Source organism: Capra hircus, chromosome 3 (assembly GCF_001704415.2).
Source record: "Capra hircus breed San Clemente chromosome 3, ASM170441v1, whole genome shotgun sequence".
NCBI lineage: Eukaryota > Metazoa > Chordata > Mammalia > Artiodactyla > Bovidae > Capra > Capra hircus.
This window is the reverse complement of record NC_030810.1, coordinates 4,887,102-4,903,495: the sequence shown is the minus strand read 5'-3', so window position 1 is coordinate 4,903,495 and position 16,394 is coordinate 4,887,102. Positions and strand designations below refer to the sequence as shown.

The window sequence follows — 16,394 nt, the reverse complement described above, 5'->3', positions numbered from 1 at the left end:
GCCACCCCCTTCTCCTTCCACCTTCAATCTTTCCCAGCATCAGGGTCTTTTCCAAGGAGTCAGTTCTTCGAATCAGGTGGCCAAAGTATTGGAGTTTCATCTTCAGCATCAGTCCTTCCAGTGAATATTCAGGATTGATTTCCTTTGGGATTGACTGGTTTGATCTCCTTGCGGTCCAAGGGACTCTCAAGTGTGTTCTCTGACACCGCAATTCAAAACCATCGATTCTTTGGTGCTCAGCCTTCTTCATGGTCTAATTCTCACATCCATATGTGATTACTGGAAAAACCATAGCCTTGACTAGATGGACCTTTGTTGGTAAAGTAATGTCTCTGCTTTTTAATATGCTGCCTAGGTTTGTCATAACTTTTCTTCCAAGGAGCAAGTGTCTTTTAATTTCATGACTGCAGTCACCATCTGCAGTGATTTTAGAGCCCAAGAAAATAAAGTCTCTCACGGTTTCCACTGTTTGAATGGTGTAGGGTGGTTATTACCTAAAGTCTGCTTTGTCTGATATTGAGTTACACTAGCTACCTTTAGGTTAGTACTTTGATGGTTTATAGTTGACTGTTCTTTTATTTTCAACATATCTATTCTTTATGTTTAAAGTATGCTTCTTCATGGAACTCTACTTATGTGTCAGTCTGGATGGGAAGGGGGTTTGGGGGGAGAATGGTTACATGTATATGTATGACTGAGTCCCTTTGCTGTTCACCTGAAACTACCCTAACATTGTTAAGCGGTTATACCCCAATCAAAATTAAATGTTTAAAGTGTGAGTAAACTTTGTTTATTTATATCTTTTTTCAAACCCCATGAACAATATGAAAAGGCAAAATGCTTCTGAACTGTGGTGTTGGAGAAGACTCTTGAGAGTCCCTTGGACTGCAAGGAGATCAAACCAGTCAATCCTGAAGGAAATCAATCCTGAATATTCATTGGAAGGACTGATGCTGCAGCTGAAACTCCAATACTTTAGTCTTTTAACTCGAAGAGCCAACTCATTATAAAAGTCCCTGGTGCTGGGAATGATTGAAGGCAGGAAGAGAAGGGGATGACAGAGGATGAGATGGTTGGATGACATCACCGAATTGATGGACCTGAGTTTGAGCAACCTCCAGGAGTTGGTGATGGACAGGGAAGCCAGGTGTGCTGCAGTCCATGGGGTCATGAAGAGTCGGACATGACTAAGCAACTGAACTAAACTGAACTGAGCTGTGCTTCTTATAAACAGCACAGAGTTTGGTTTTTTCAAGTACGGAAATAATTGTCTTTTAATTAGAACATTCAGTCTGTTTCCATTTCACATAATTATGGATTTGGTTGAGTTCAATTCTATCATATTTGTATTTCCTTTCTTTTATTATTTATTAATGTACTTTTCTTTTTATTCCTATTTTTCCTTCCTGTATCCTTTTCAATTAATTTCTCTACTTATCTTTGCTATTCCTCTTTTGCTATATATTTTAGAATAATTTTTAAAAAATTACAAAACACATCATTAGCTTATTACAATTTACCTTAAATTAGCCCTTCATGGTTTCCTGAGAAGTGCAATCATGCCACACGCCCTTTTACTGCTATCTGCCCTTTCTTCTGCTGCTGTTCTGCATGTTGTTTGTATATATGGTACAGACACACATGGCTCTTACTCCCGCTTGCTTTAAAAGCCAGGTTACATGTGTCTCTTTCAATTCTGGTTTCCTCGGTGTGTATGCCCAGAAGTGGGATTGCTGGGTCATAAGGTAGTTCTATTTGCAATTTTTTAAGGAATCTCCACACTGTTCTCCATAGTGGCTGTACTAGTTCCCCAATGTTCATCGCAGCACTGTTTATAATAGCCAGGACATGGAAACAACCTAGATGTCCATCAGCAGATGAATGGATAAGAAAGCTGTGGTACATATACACAATGGAGTATTACTCAGCCATAAAAAAGAATTCATTTGAATCAGTTCTGATGAGATGGGTGAAACTGGAGCCAATTATACAGAGTGAAGTAAGCCAGAAAGAAAAACACCAATACAGTATACTAACACATATATATGGAATTTAGGAAGATGGCAATGACGACCCTGTATGCAAGACAGGAAAAAAGACACAGATGTGTATACCAGACTTTTGGACTCAGAGGGAGAGGGAGAGGGTGGGATGATTTGGGAGAATGGGAATTCTAACATGTATACTGTCATGTAAGAATTGAATCGCCAGTCCATGTCTGACGTAGGGTGCAGCTTGCTTGGGGCTGGTGCATGGGGATGACCCAGAGAGATGTTGTGGGGAGGGAGGTGGGAGGGGGGTTCATGTTTGGGAACGCATGTAAGAATTAAAGATTTTAAAATTTAAAAAAAATAAAAAATTAAAAAATTAAAAAAAAAAAAAAGCCAGGTTACTCCAGGAGTCCTCAGCCTTTTACATTTACCCCATGTTCCCGTTTCTCAGAGCTGAGAATTCCCTTTATCTCTCTGCAATCTGTTCTCCCACCTGAACTAACTCTCCTTCAGCCTGAAGAATAACATCCCTTTACTGTTTTCATATTGTGGGTCTGTGGCTGATAAGTCCTCTCAGATCTCTATTTTCAGTTTTGAAGGATATTTTCATTGGGTATGAATTCTAGATTGTTAGTTATTTTTTTCCCAGTCCTTCAGGATGCCATTCCATCCCTTCTGGCTTTCATAGTTTCCGCTGATAGACTTAGTAGTCTTTCTTATTTTTTTCATGACCCTGAAGGAAATGTGCTTAAAAAAAAAAAAATCTAGTAAGACTTTCCTTTTGACTTTCAGCATTTTGACTGATGTGTCTGGACCTCATTCTTCTTGAACCTCAGTGAAGCTCTTGAATTCGTGGCTTTGTGTATTTCGTCTGAACTTGAAAATTTAACAAACAGTACTTTTTCATTTATTGCTTCTGTTCCATCCTTCTTTTTTTAGGCAAATTCTAATTGCACATATGTTACAACATTTGACTGTGCCTCAAATCTCCCTTCTTCTCTGTTCTTTATATATTTTTTCTGTACTTCCGTTTGTATTTCCTACTGATTTGTCTTTGAGGTCAACCTGCATTTACTATGTCCATACTGTTGTTAAGCCAGGTAGAAGACTCCTTGCTTTTGGATACCATATTTTTCAGTTGTAGAACGTTCATTTGTTTCTTTAAAAAGACGATTCTAAATTTCTATCTGCCCACACTGGCCATGGTCAAAGCTGGGGGCCACACGTGCTCCAGGTTACTCCAGGACAGGATGCGGAAACCACGGCAAGACCACAGCGGGCCATCTCCCCAGAGAGCACCTGCCACGGATGCTCTTGCTATGGCAGTGATGTCATAATGGGGGCACCACCCTTCCAGGGTTGACTGACAGTCCTGTGTATCTGTAAACTTGTTTCTGCCAGTACAGACTCTTTGTCTGTCTCATTACCTTGTGTACCTCAAATGCCTTGAACTGCACTTGGCATACAGTGCTCAATAAATACTGCTGAAAGAAATAATTAGTAAAGATGATCTGTCTCTCAGTATCAGCTTTTGGATCTCAAATCACAAGAGACGGTGGACGAAACTGTAAGCTAAGTAGATTAAACTGTACAGTGAAGTATAATTGCTGAGAGAAATTGGCTATAGCTTTCTCTCTTGTTACAAAATAAACACAAAACCACAGTAACTCACAGGGTGGTTGCTTGTTGAGTATGGAATAGCAAAGAAGGTGTCTGGAATCTCTGAATTTTCACCGGTGCCATGACTGTGGCATCTAAAGGCACTGAGAGAGGGGTCAATCTGCATAGGATCTAGATTTGATGAATTGACTCACTCAATAATATGTGCTGAGGACTTGCTATGTGCCAGAAATGGTTACAATAGTGAGCAGCAAAGACAGTCACACAGTCTCTGCACTTCAGTAGATATGGGAAGGCAGATACTGCAATTTTCAGTTCAGTTCAGTTCAGTTCAGTCGCTCAGTCGTGTCCGACTCTTTGCAACCCCATGAATCGCAGCACGTCAGGCCTCCCTGTCCATCACCAACTCCTGGAGTTCACTCAGAGTTGCGTCCATCGAGTCAGTGATGCCATCCAGCCATCTCATCCTCAGTCGTCTCCTTCTCCTCCTGCCCCCAATACCTCCCAGCATCAAAGTCTTCTCCAATGAGTCAACTCTTCGCATGAGGTGGCCAAAATATTGGAGCTTCAGCTTTAGCATCATTCCTTCCAAAGAAATCCCAGGGCTGATCTCCTTTAGAATGGACTGGTTGGATCTCCTTGCAGTCCAAGGGATTCTCAAGAGTCTTCTCCAACACCACAGTTCAAAAGCATCAATTTTTCGGCGCTCAGCCTTCTTCACAGTCCAACTCTCACATCCATACATGACCACTGGAAAAACCATAGCCTTGACTAGATGGACCTTAGTTGGCAAAGTTAATATCTCTGCTTTTGAATATGCTGTCTAGGTTGGTCATAACTTTTCTTCCAAGGAGAAATTTTAATTTCATGGCTGCAATCACCATCTGCAGTGATTTTGGAGCCCCCCAAAATAAAGTCTGACACTGTTTCCACTGTTTCCCCATCTATTTCCCATGAAGTGATGGGACCGGATGCCAGTAAATATGACATGGAAGCCGTGACAAAGCACCAGGAAGCCACTGTAGCGCAGGGTCAAGTGCACGCAGAGCAACCAGAATTACTCAGAGGTCCCAGAAGGTTTTCTTGAGGAAAAAGGACTTGGACTGACCCCAGGGATGAGTAGGGGTTTAACTACACTCAGGACTGAGGGTGTGGGAGAAAACACATTTCCTGAGAGAGAGCAGCACGTGCAAAGGCCCTGTGGTGGGAGGGAGCACAGTGTGTCTGACGGACAAAGAGGAAGCTCAGGGTGCTGGAGTGCAGCCAGGGAGGGAGAAGTGGGTGATGGGCCTGAAGAGGAGAACCCTTCCCAGGTCAAGATGGCTTTGTAAGCCTGGCAGAAGACTGTCACCTTTATCCTTGTGGGAACTAGGGCGTCATTGAAGGGTTTCAGTATGGAGAACTAAGGTCATATCTGTATTTCAAGAGGGGTGCTCAGGTGGCTGTATAATCTCTGATCAAGTCACTTTCTCTGGATAAAGCTGGAATACCACAGCCAAATTGTATCCCTCTGAGTCCCTTTTCTCCTTTCTGATCTTCAAGGTTGTCCATTCCCCTTCTGCTAATGGTCTTCTTAAGGAAGGGATTTAATATAGCTAATTAAGTCTCAGCTTATGAAACAAAATTATATTTATGTCTCCCAAGGCCGCTTGGATTGGAATTTTGAGAACTCAAAACTCTACAGTTACACAATTACAGTTACACAATCTATTGGGGGTACCCTGAGCACATCTATTGTGTGTTCAACCAGTTTAATTCCAAGAGGGAAATTCACAGCAACTGCATCCTAGGACACTTCATGAGCTAGGACACGGTGGAGGGCAGACATCAGACTTCAAGGAGTGAGAGGGGCAGCAGTGCCAGACCGATGATCAGCTATTGGTTAAGGAGAGGAAGCCGAGTCTCAGCTGGAGGGGTGCAGCCACCTCCTGTCTTCATTTTCCCTTTTGCTTAGCTTGATTTCCACGTTCAGTCATTAGAGCATCACTTTTTTAAGATAGGAAATTCATTAACAGGGTCAACCAGTGGCATAAATAGATGCCCTCACCTATTTATGGGAATTACATATAAAGAACCCTCATCAGGCTATGGGCTTCCCTGGTGGTTCAGGTGGTAAAGAATTTTGCAATGCAAGAGACCTGGGTTCAATCCCTAGGTCAGGAAGATTCTCTGGAGAAGGAAATGGATATCCACTCCAGTATTTTTGCCTGGAGAATCCCATGGACAGAGGAGCCTGGAGGGCTACAGTCCACAGTGTCACAAAGAGTGGAACACGACTGAGCGACTAAGCATGCGTTGGGCTACAATGATGGAAGCTCAGAAGAGGTGCATGAAGGACATTCAGGTGTTAATCTAAAGAGTCAGAGGTAAGCTGTAAAACTGTAAACTGTAAAATCAACACAAAAGGCTTCAGTATAGAGTCACTGTAAAGACAAAACACATCCCCCTGGGCTGGCAAACTAATCACTAACGCAGTTGAGAGTGTGACAAACTCAGGGAGTGTGTGAGTCCCAGGGAGGGCTGATGGACCGCGGGAACTTGAGAAAGCCCACACCCCGCCAGCTCCCTTGCCTGGAGTATCCTGGCCCCAGAGGCACAGCTGGCTCCTGACCCACAGGAAGCACGTTCACCACATTTCTGATGCCAGTTGCATGGGGGTTTCCTCCATCAAGAAACCTTCTGCAACACCAGCTGGGGCTCCTACAATCTAACTCAGTTCTGGCAGTGTCGACCTGGAGATACAGAGTCTGATCCCATAGGTGAGGGGTGATATTCCACGAAACCGCCCCCACTCCACTCCAAATGACAATCACAAGCCTAGATTGTCACCTGTGCTTTTGATCAACCGGCTGTAAATCTACATTTCCCACGACCCCCTCCTCGGGTTTGATGAATTTGCTAGAGTGGCTCACAGAACTCACAGAAACACAACTATCAGGTCATCAAAGGACACGATAAAGGACACAGAAGAACAACCAGATGAAGAGGTGTGTAGGGCAAGGTCTGGGAGGGTCCTGGGCACAGGAGCTTCTCCATGAAGTTGGGGTGCGGTGCCCTTCCAGAAAAAGCAAGAGGATCCCAGAAAAAACATCTACTTCTGCTTCATTGATGATGCCAAAGCCTTTGACTGTGTGGATCACAACAAACCGTGAAAAATTCTTAAAGAGATGGGAATGCCAGGCCACCTTACCTACCTCCTGAGAAACCTGTATGCAGGTCAAGAAGCAACAGTTAGAACCGGATATGGAACAATGGACTGATTCCAAATTGGGAAAGGAGTACGTCAAGACTGTATATTGTTACCCTGCTTATTTAACTTCTATGTAGAGTACATCATGTGAAATGCCGGGCTGGATGAGGCACAAGCTGGAATCAAGATTTCTGGGAGAAATATCAATAACCTCAGAAACGCAGATGACACCACCATTATGGCAGAAAGTGAAGAAGAACTAAAGAGCCTTTTGATGAAGGTGAAATAGAAGAGTGAAAAAGCTGGCTTAAAACTCAATGTTCAAAAAAACAGATCATGGCTATCCAGTCCCATCACTTCATGGCAAATGGATGGGGAAACAATGGAAACAGTGTCAGACTTTATATTCTTGGGCTCCAAAATCACTGCAGATGGTGACTGCAGCCATGAAATTAAAAGACGCTTGCTCCTTGGAAGGAAAGTTATGACCAACCGAGAGTGTATTCAAAAGCAGAGACATCACTTTGCTGACAAGATCCTCCTAGTCAGAGCTGTGTTTTTTTCCACTTGTCATGTATGGATGTGAGAGTTGGACCATAAAGAAGGCTGAACATTGAAGAATTGATGCTTGTGAACTGTGGTGTTGGAGAAGACTCTTAAAAGAGTCCCTTGGACTACAAGGAGATCAACCCAGTCAATCTCAAAGGAAATCAATCCTGAATTTTCACTGGAAGGACTGATGCTGAAGATGAAATTCCAATACTCTGGCCACCTGATGCGAAGAGCTGACTCATTTAAAAAGACCCTGATGCTGGGAAAGATTGAAGGTGGGAGGAGAAGGGGGTGACTGAGGATGAGATGCTTGGATGGCATCACTGACATGATGGACATGAGTTTGAGCAAACTCTGGGAGATGGTGATGGACAGGGAAGCCTGCTGTGCTGCAGTCCAAGGGGTCGCAAAGAGTCGGACACGACTGAGTGACTGAACAACAGCAAGCCTTCCAGCACGTGGTTGTGTTCACTCACTTGGAAACTCTCCAAAGCCCGTGATTACTGGGGTTTTACAGAAACGCCCTCACACGGGCACGATCAAGTATTGACTCCATGCCCAGCTCCTCTGCCCTCTCTTGGGAATGGGGTGGATGGAACTGTGATTTCCAGGCTTCGGATCGCAGCGTGGTCTTTCCAGTGGGAACAAGCCCCAACCTGGGAGCCACCCAGAAACCCACCTAGAATTGCTTCATTGTAACGAAAGAGGCTTGCAGTGCACTTACCACTTAGGAATTTACAAGGGTTGCAGGAGCTGGTCCATGCCAGCAAGTAGGGGCAGAGACCAACAGGAGCATTTTCTATTATCTCACAGGACCCAGTACATAACATTGAATATTGGGATCTGACTGGCCTCTAAACCACTGGTAGATGGATGAGTGGCAACTTAAAATTCATTTCATCAGATTCCCTGACTCTCCAAGAACCTGGTCTTTGCCACTGGCCTCCTCCCCCACAGATCTTCTACAGGGAGGTGGGCATTTGAGCACATGTCCTAGCTCCTCGGAGAGATCTCATCCCGCCTGTGGGCTTGGGTACCACGGATCTGCAGAGAGGAGGGCAGGGAGGTCACTCCCAGACTGGATTTATCCCATTTATGATCCCACAGCCCTGAGGGCTATGCATTTGGTGGACCAATGCACAGTGGACCAAGGGAAGCTCTCCACAGGCAGGCACGTTTCCTGGAAAACAGCCCGGGGCAGCCAGGGTCTGCCTGCGGCACGTCTGGACCGACCCTGGCCTCTGGGGCCGGGCTCCTGGTCACCGTTCAGCTCTGCCCTCCGCCTCCCGAGCGTAAGCGTCACTCACCTTTTTACCTCCTTTCTTCTTTCCTTTTCTGGCCGGCAGTTCCTTCTCTCTGCTCACAGCTAGTTTCAAGTTTTTTAGTTCCTGTCTCATCAGCTCATCCACCTAGGTCAATACAAAAGATACTGTTTTAGGTGAATTTGCCTGCTTTGTGTTTTCTTTGCGAACTTAGAAACAGCTTAAATTCTGGGTAGGTCGCTAACAGGGCGTGATAAAGAAGCGCTGCAGTGGAAGACTTGACTAGGACTCCAGCATTAAGGCCATTTTACCTGCACTCTGATCTCTGACTCCAGTTCCTTCCGCTTGTCTTCCTTAATCAGTTCAGGGTCATAGTCCTGCGGGAAATTCCACGATTCGTCTTTATTCTTCCACAGGTCTGCACTCCAGAAGGACAAAGAAAAAGAAAACGATTTTTTTTTTCTACATGAAGACTAACAAAGGCAGTTTCGTGAAATGTAACACAAATTCAATCTTCTACCCTATGTCTTTCTTTTCCACTTTCCAAATGGAAGAACTGTGCCTGTACAACATCTAAAAATTAAAGAAGAAAGTTGCTAATGTGAAAAGCTCCAATAATGAAGTATGAAACAAATGGTACTCTTCTGTACCATTATAGTCACATATTATGGATGTGAGAGCTGGACCATAGAGAAGGCTGAGCGCCAAAGAACTGATGCTTTCGAACTGTGGTGCTGGGGAAGGCTTTAGAAAATCCCTTGGACTGCATGGAGATCAAACCAGTCAATCCTAAAGGAAATCAGTCTTGAATATTCATTGGAAATGCTGAAGCTGAAGCTCCAATCCTTTGGCCACCTGATGTGAAGAGCTGACTCATTGAAAAAGACCCTGAGAAAGACTGAAGGCAGGAGGAGAAGGGGATGACAGAGGATGAGATGGCGGGATGGCATCGCCTACTCAATGGACACGAATCTAAGCAAACTCCAGGAGACAGTGAAGGACAAGGGAGCCTGGTATGCTGCAGTCCATGGGGTCACAAAGAACGGACATGACTTAGCGATTGAACAACAACAACAGTAATTATGGGGTTATGCAATTATAGGTGACTTTCTGTAATACGTTTTCCATTCGTTCTATTATTCAAATAATTCAATGAAATGGGAGAGATTTTGTTGCTAGTTCAGCTTACCCATGATTTCCCTTGGCCCCTATTAAAAGCCAACACTAAACACACAAGTACCCATTACTCATCACGAATTCAAAAGCTGTGTTTTTGCATTACTTTTGGGATGTTTTTGAAATCATATATATTTTACATGTCCCTTTGGCCTTACCCTGGCAGTTAGGAGGATGGTTAGAGGAAATAAGGGTAATTTTGTATCACTGGAATAAATGGAAATAAAGCTCTTTTCTCAGAAGGGGAATTCCAAATGTTTACAGAGGGGCAGACCCCTGGACCCTGGCCGTGGGATTGGAGGATCTCCCAGGGGAAAAAGACTCGCCAGTTGGGGAAGGGATCTCTTCCTTGAATTTGTGTTCAGACTGTGATGAAAATCTGCTGGAATCAAACCTGCAACCACCACGTAGCTGGGCCACTTCGCTGGGAGCCGGTCCCTGGGGGCACTGACGCTGCTCAACTCAGGAGGGCAGTCGAGGACCGCGGGGCAGCCCACCTCCATCTGACAATGGCTACGACTAAGAAAGGGGGCCCGTGCGGGGTCTGGACAGCAGGTGGTGAGGGACAGGGTGTAAGCTTGGCAAGCATGGCCTCCCCTACGAACATTGATCCTGAGATCAGACAGGAGTGTGTCCCCTGACACAGCTGACCAAGTAGGGAGGGGCTGGCACTTACACTCAACACCCAGAGGACAGTCATGGCCACAGACAGAAATGCATGTCTGGGTGCACAGGGAGCCAAGCGGTCAACCTTGTAGGCAGAGGGCAGAGAAGATTCTTAAGAGAGCCAAGTGGGCACACAGATGAGAAAGGAGGGTGGACTCTCTGGGTAAATCACAGAGGCCAGGGGTGAGCAGAAGCAGTGAGACAGGAAAGGAGAAGGGATGAGACATGGTGGGAACTGCAGATCCCGGGCGACAGAGCAACGGGGCCACGAGAGGCAGACACACAAGAATGGACAGCCCGGCAGGGAATGGCCCCAAGCTCCGGCCGGGGGGAGCCCATCAGGGAGATCCCGCGTCCTACCACCTACCAGCTGCTGGTCCTACATCGTCCTTTGCTTATTAGCAATCTCCACCCCAAAGGGGCGAGGGGCCAGGAGGGACAGTGGCTGTGCTAAGAACACTTAAAAACACTTGTTTTTAGCAAGTGGAAGAGAGGACACAGGACCACTGGGCGTGTCCTCTTACAGGGGTCAGAGTCAGGACCACACAGGATACAAATGCAGGGAGACGGGGAGCCCCGATTTTCCAAAAGTGTGGGTCGGTTGTACAAGCCCTGGGGGGACACCCTGATGCTGCTCCCAGAGGCTGGCAGGGAGGTTTCCGGAAGCCGAAGAGGATCATCGCAAACTACTGACCTCACACAGGTCTGGTGGGCCGGCTCACTTCCTGGACGGCTGGCCGGGCAGAGGGGTTGGCCTGTCTGGATTACAGGCCTGGCAAGGGCTCTCAGGCTTAGCAGTCTCCCCCCAGCTAATTCGAGGGCAGTGTGGCTTGCACAGGGCTCCACCAATCCTTGGCCAATCATAGGAAGATAGGAAGGAGACATCTACCAGTGATGCAAAGTTTCAGCGGCAGGTTTTTGAAAAAGATGTTGAATGTGCCCAGATCTTTTCTAGGGTGACTACTGTGAATTTATAAGAAAAAGTGGTGAAATTTTCATAAAATTGATGCACCCATGGGTTCTTCCCCGGCAGGGTGGCCAGGTGAGAGGTGGCCCAGCCACCGCTGAGGCTCAGACAATGGGATGTGATCATGGGGCTGGAGGGGCTTGGGGGTGTGCCTCCCGGATGCCAGTCAGAGGTGAGGGTCAAAGGTCAAGGGGAGGGAACCTCCCTGGTGGTCCAGTGGCTAAGACTCTGCACTCCCAGTGCAGGGGGCCCAGGCTCCATCCCTGGCCAAGCAACTAGGTCTCATATGCTGCAGCTAAGAGTCTGAATGCCACAACAGAAAGAACCACACGCTGCAAGGAAGATCAAAGATCCTGTGTGTTGCAACTAAGACTCAGCCAAATAATTTTTTTTTTTTTAAGTTCAATCAGGGCTTCCCTCATAGCTCAGTTGGTAAAGAATCTGCCTGCAATGCAGAAGACCCCAGTTCAATTCCTGGGTCAGGAAGATCCACTGGAGAAGGGACAGGCTACCCACTCCAGTATTCTTGGGCTTCCCTGGTGGCTCAGCTGGTAAAAAATCCGCCTGCAGTGCGGGTGACCTGGGTTCAATTCCTGGGTTGGGAAGATCCCCCGGAGAAGGGAAAGGCTATCCACTCCAGTATTCTGGCCTGGAGAACTCCATGGACTGTCTAGTCCATGGGGTGGCAAAGAGTCGGACATGACTGAGTGACTTTCACTTCAAGCAGAATCACCACCCCAATGGGGGAGGTAGCCAGCCTGGGACTGCTGGGTCCCAAGGGGCAGAAGACCCAAACAAGACAGATGGGGACCAGGTTCAGCAGGGATGGGCACACAGGAAATGGCTGGAAAGCTGGCTCTGAAGAATCATCATTTTGAATAGTCATTCCCATGGAGAGTGTCAGCAGGAGACAGCTATCCTGCTCATCAGTGTCAGGGCAAGAACGCATTAACTACATGGTCTATACCATTCCTTTGATGTGAAAAAATGTCTTAAGTCATAAATATCTGAGAGTTTCTTCTTTGGCCTGAACCCCCTGGAAGGGGGATTTTGCAGTGAGCTTGTCAGGTGTGCGTACATGAAGGGCGGTTAACTCATGGGCCTGAAGGCAACTGCTCCTTCTCTGTGCATTTTCTGAAATCTACATAAGCTTACACTGAGGGAAACTCTGAAATGTAGGAATAACATGGGTTTAAAATTCTTTTTTATGGGTTTAAAATGGTAACTTTTCCCCCTTGAAAATATAGCTGCGCTAAAATGTTCTATTCATCAACAACACTGGGATTTTTGTGCTGGCTCAGTGGCAAAGAGTCCACCTGCCAAGTTCAGTTCAGTTGCTCAATCGTGTCTGACTCTGCGATCCCGTGGATGCCAGGCTTCCTTGTCTATTACCAACTCCCGGAGCTTGCTCACACTCATGTCCATTGAGTCAGTATGCCATTCAACCATCTCAGCCTGCCAAGTAGCAGACGTGGGTCTGATCCCTGGGTCCAGAAGATCCCCTGGAGAAGGACTTGGCAACCCACGCCAGTCTTCTTGCCTGGGAAATCCTATGAGCTGAGGAGCCTGGTGGGCTGCAGTTCATGGGGTCGCAAAGAGTCAGACATGACTTATCGACTAAACAACAACAACACTCAGCAATAACAACTCTCTTCTAACAGATGATGACTGAATCTTGGTTGATGATTAAATCTCTGCCAGCAAAACCCACCTGCTTCATTAAGATCTTTTAGAGCAAAACCACTTTGTTATTCAAAGGAAGCTGCTTTGCTATTTCAGGGGATAGATAAGACAGGAAGTAATGCATTTAATAGTGAAAGGAACAGAGAATATTCAACAGAAAAGAAAGCAAGATACGATTATTTATGTGGAAGCAGTGGCACCTTGTGACATCCGCACTCGAGCTGTGCCTCTGATTTACAGATAAAGCACTTCCGAGCAGCCTTCGTGGGTTTTACTAGAGGTGACGTAAATGGACCTCCTTTTCCACTGAAATGTTGTTTTTCTCATGACACTTTTGCACAGGGCACGTCTCGACCCCTTCGAGGATTTCATGGACATTTATAAATGCAGGAAGCTACCCATGCTCTCAAAGGGAAACAACTGACCGCTCTTTCCTGTAGCAGAGAACGAGTTTTTAATCTGAGAGTGGGAGAAGCCAAGGCTGGGGCAGTTTTCATCTGCTCAGAAGTGGACCGAGGAGGGGGCTTAATATCAGTGATTAAAATGCTAATGCTTCCTTTGAGAAGGAAAGCCTTTGATTTTTAGGAAAAGAATTCTCAGATGAAGACACTGAATTTCTGTAAGTTACCGAAGACATGTCAGATAACTCATCAAACACCCCAAGAGCCAGCGAGTAAAATCACGGTTCATGCCTCCTGCTCCCGAGCAGCTGGTAGTTTTCTCAGCCTTGATGGAATTACAGGGTAATTACACACAAGGCATGGGCTGTTTCAACAGCTTTGTTGCGCAGGTCTGTGGGCTTCCCATAGGAATGTTAGATGTCCCCCAAATTAATTTTTATCAAAATAACACAGTACCTTAAAGCCAGACAGTATTAAAACAATTACAATTTAAAAGAAACTCTGCCTTCCAGTTACACCGTCCAAGGGCATTTATTCCTACGTTCATTTGTTCATTGAAAATGCATTGGCTAGATTCAGAATTATCCATAAATCTGATCTATTCATAAATTATGAAATTCATGCCCTGTCCCTGGTGGCTCAGACAGGAAAGAATCTGCCTGTAGTGCAGGAGACCTGGGTTTGATCCCTGGGTTGGGAAGACCCCTGGAGAGGGAAATGGCTACCCACTCCAGTATTCTTGCCTGGTAAATCCCACGGGTAGAGGAACCTGGTGGGCTGCAGTCTATGGGGTCACAAAGAGTCGCACGTGACTGAGTGACCGACATACCTTCCCGGTCCTTATAGACCCGTTGCCCTGCTGTGGGGAGATGGAAACACACCCCTGGAAGTCAGGCGGAGGTGAATACTGTGGCTCTGGGATGGGCACAGGTGAGGCGGGAGACTGTCATCCCACCTGGGTCTCAGGGGAGGCCTGAAGGGACAAGCATTCCAGGCAAAGGGAACAGAAGGCACGACAGCCTGGAGGTGTGAGTGTGAGCGGCGTGCGGGAGGAAGAGTACAGGGCCCGTGGGAGGAGGATGTGAAGGTCCAGCTTCACTGGGCCCTTCCGGCTGTCATCTAGAAGGAGAGCATCTAGGGACCACACTTATATTGCTGCTTCTTCTTAAGTCCCAGCCTTTTCTTCCAATAATTTATTTTACAGTTTTTATTGGCGTATAGTTGTTTAACAATGTTGTGTTAGTTTCTGCTGTTCAACAAAGTGAATCAGCTGTGCCTCTTCACACATCCCCTCCTTTCTGGATTTCCTTCCCATTCAGGTCACCACAGAGCAGTGAGCAGAGCTCCCTGCGCTATGCAGTATGTTTTCAGTAGTTATCTATTTCGTGCTTACAGTACTCTCTCATCAGTCATCTGTTGCATACATACGGCGCTTTCTCACCAGTCACTTATTTCATACACACGGTATGTTCTCATCAGTCACCTATTTCATACATAGAGTGCGTTCTCACCAGTCACCTATTCCATGCATATGGTATGTTCTCATTAGTTACCTTTTTCATACATATGACGCGTTCTCAACAGTCACCTATTTCATACATATGGTGAGTTCTCATAAGTCACCTATTTCATACATACAGTGCGTTCTCACCAGCCACCTATTCCATGTATATGGTGCGTTCTCATAAGTCACCTATTTCATACATACTGTGTGTTCTCATTAGTTACCTATTTCATACATAGGGTGCGTTCTCATGAGTTGTCTATTTTATACACAGTATCAGTAGTGTAGATATGTGGATCCCAATCTGCTTCTTGACCCATCAAGTTTAGACACAAGCTCCTGACTCCTTGTGAAGGTAGGGGAGGATTTCGCCCTCTCCCACTTTTCTCTCTTCATCCAAGCAGTTACAATCAGAGGTGAAGGAAGCCAGGCTTTCCAAGTCTTGGGCGTGTGCTGACTTAAAAAATAGTCACAACCTCAAAGTTGAGAGTTATGTTTTTACTCAGTGGGAATTTTTAGGACTTCAAGCCTGAGACAGCATCTCCAGTAGCCCTGAGAGAACTGCTCTGAGGAGTGGGGTGGAGAAAGTCAGGTTACATAGAAGTCTTCCAACAAAGGGCAGGTAGTCTGAATGTTAAAAGCATTTTTCTGAATTAAAGAAAGCCAGATACCTCAAGTTAAGGACCTTAGCACTGTTCTGTGTGCAGGAAGACGCAAGAGTCTGGGCTCGCTGAGATCTTTCCTTCATATGCCTCTCAGCTCTCTGGGACCAGTGTCCTGTGTGTTTCACATCCTGAGTTCCCTGATGCTCACTGTAGGGAGTGGCTGCAGCCTCATGGCTGCCAGACCAAGCAGGTATTGTTCTCCTTCCTGAGTGCCCTTAGGGCTCAGAAAGTCACATCTGGAGGGCTGGAATCACTGATGGCTGTGACACCCGTGTTTACTGATGTGGCAGGAACACTCCATTTCTCAAGTGTAAGACACTACTGAGATGTACCCAGCACCCGAGACGTCCCTCCACACTGGCAGTCGCTCTCGGGACCCCCTGGAGGCTGGGCTCCACACGGTGAGGGAGTAACAGGAGAATGAAGGAGGGACAGGAAGGAAGCCCCAAGGACAGCCAGCAGGGCTCCAGGAGAGGGGGTTCTTTAGAAGAAAATGAGCTGACAGTTCAAAGGCCTGGAAAGTATCTCGAAGGCTGGTGATACATATGCAGAATACGAGACAAGAGATGGTGTGTGCAGACCAGTACATAACGTCCTGGGACGGAGGGCAGCTACTGTGTGGGGCCTAGCCCTGAGTTCCAGGGGCACCCCAGCCGGGCCTGTGACTCTGCAGGGTGGACTACCACGATTCCTAGCTAGGTCCCTTGGAAGTGGGTG

At 46.4% G+C, this 16,394-nt stretch overlaps 1 protein-coding gene across 1 annotated transcript in view; it reads right to left on the bottom strand.

Annotated features, from left to right (window-relative positions):
- IQCA1 (IQ motif containing with AAA domain 1) overlaps positions 1–16,394 on the bottom strand; it is a 184,963-nt gene that overhangs the window by 69,541 nt on the left and 99,028 nt on the right. Inside the window, exons 10-11 of the mRNA XM_013963032.2 lie at positions 8,927–9,033; positions 8,661–8,762 (exon numbers count right to left, since the gene is read on the bottom strand). Coding sequence (XP_013818486.2) covers positions 8,661–8,762; positions 8,927–9,033 — 209 coding nt within the window. The remainder of the gene's footprint in view (positions 1–8,660; positions 8,763–8,926; positions 9,034–16,394) is intronic.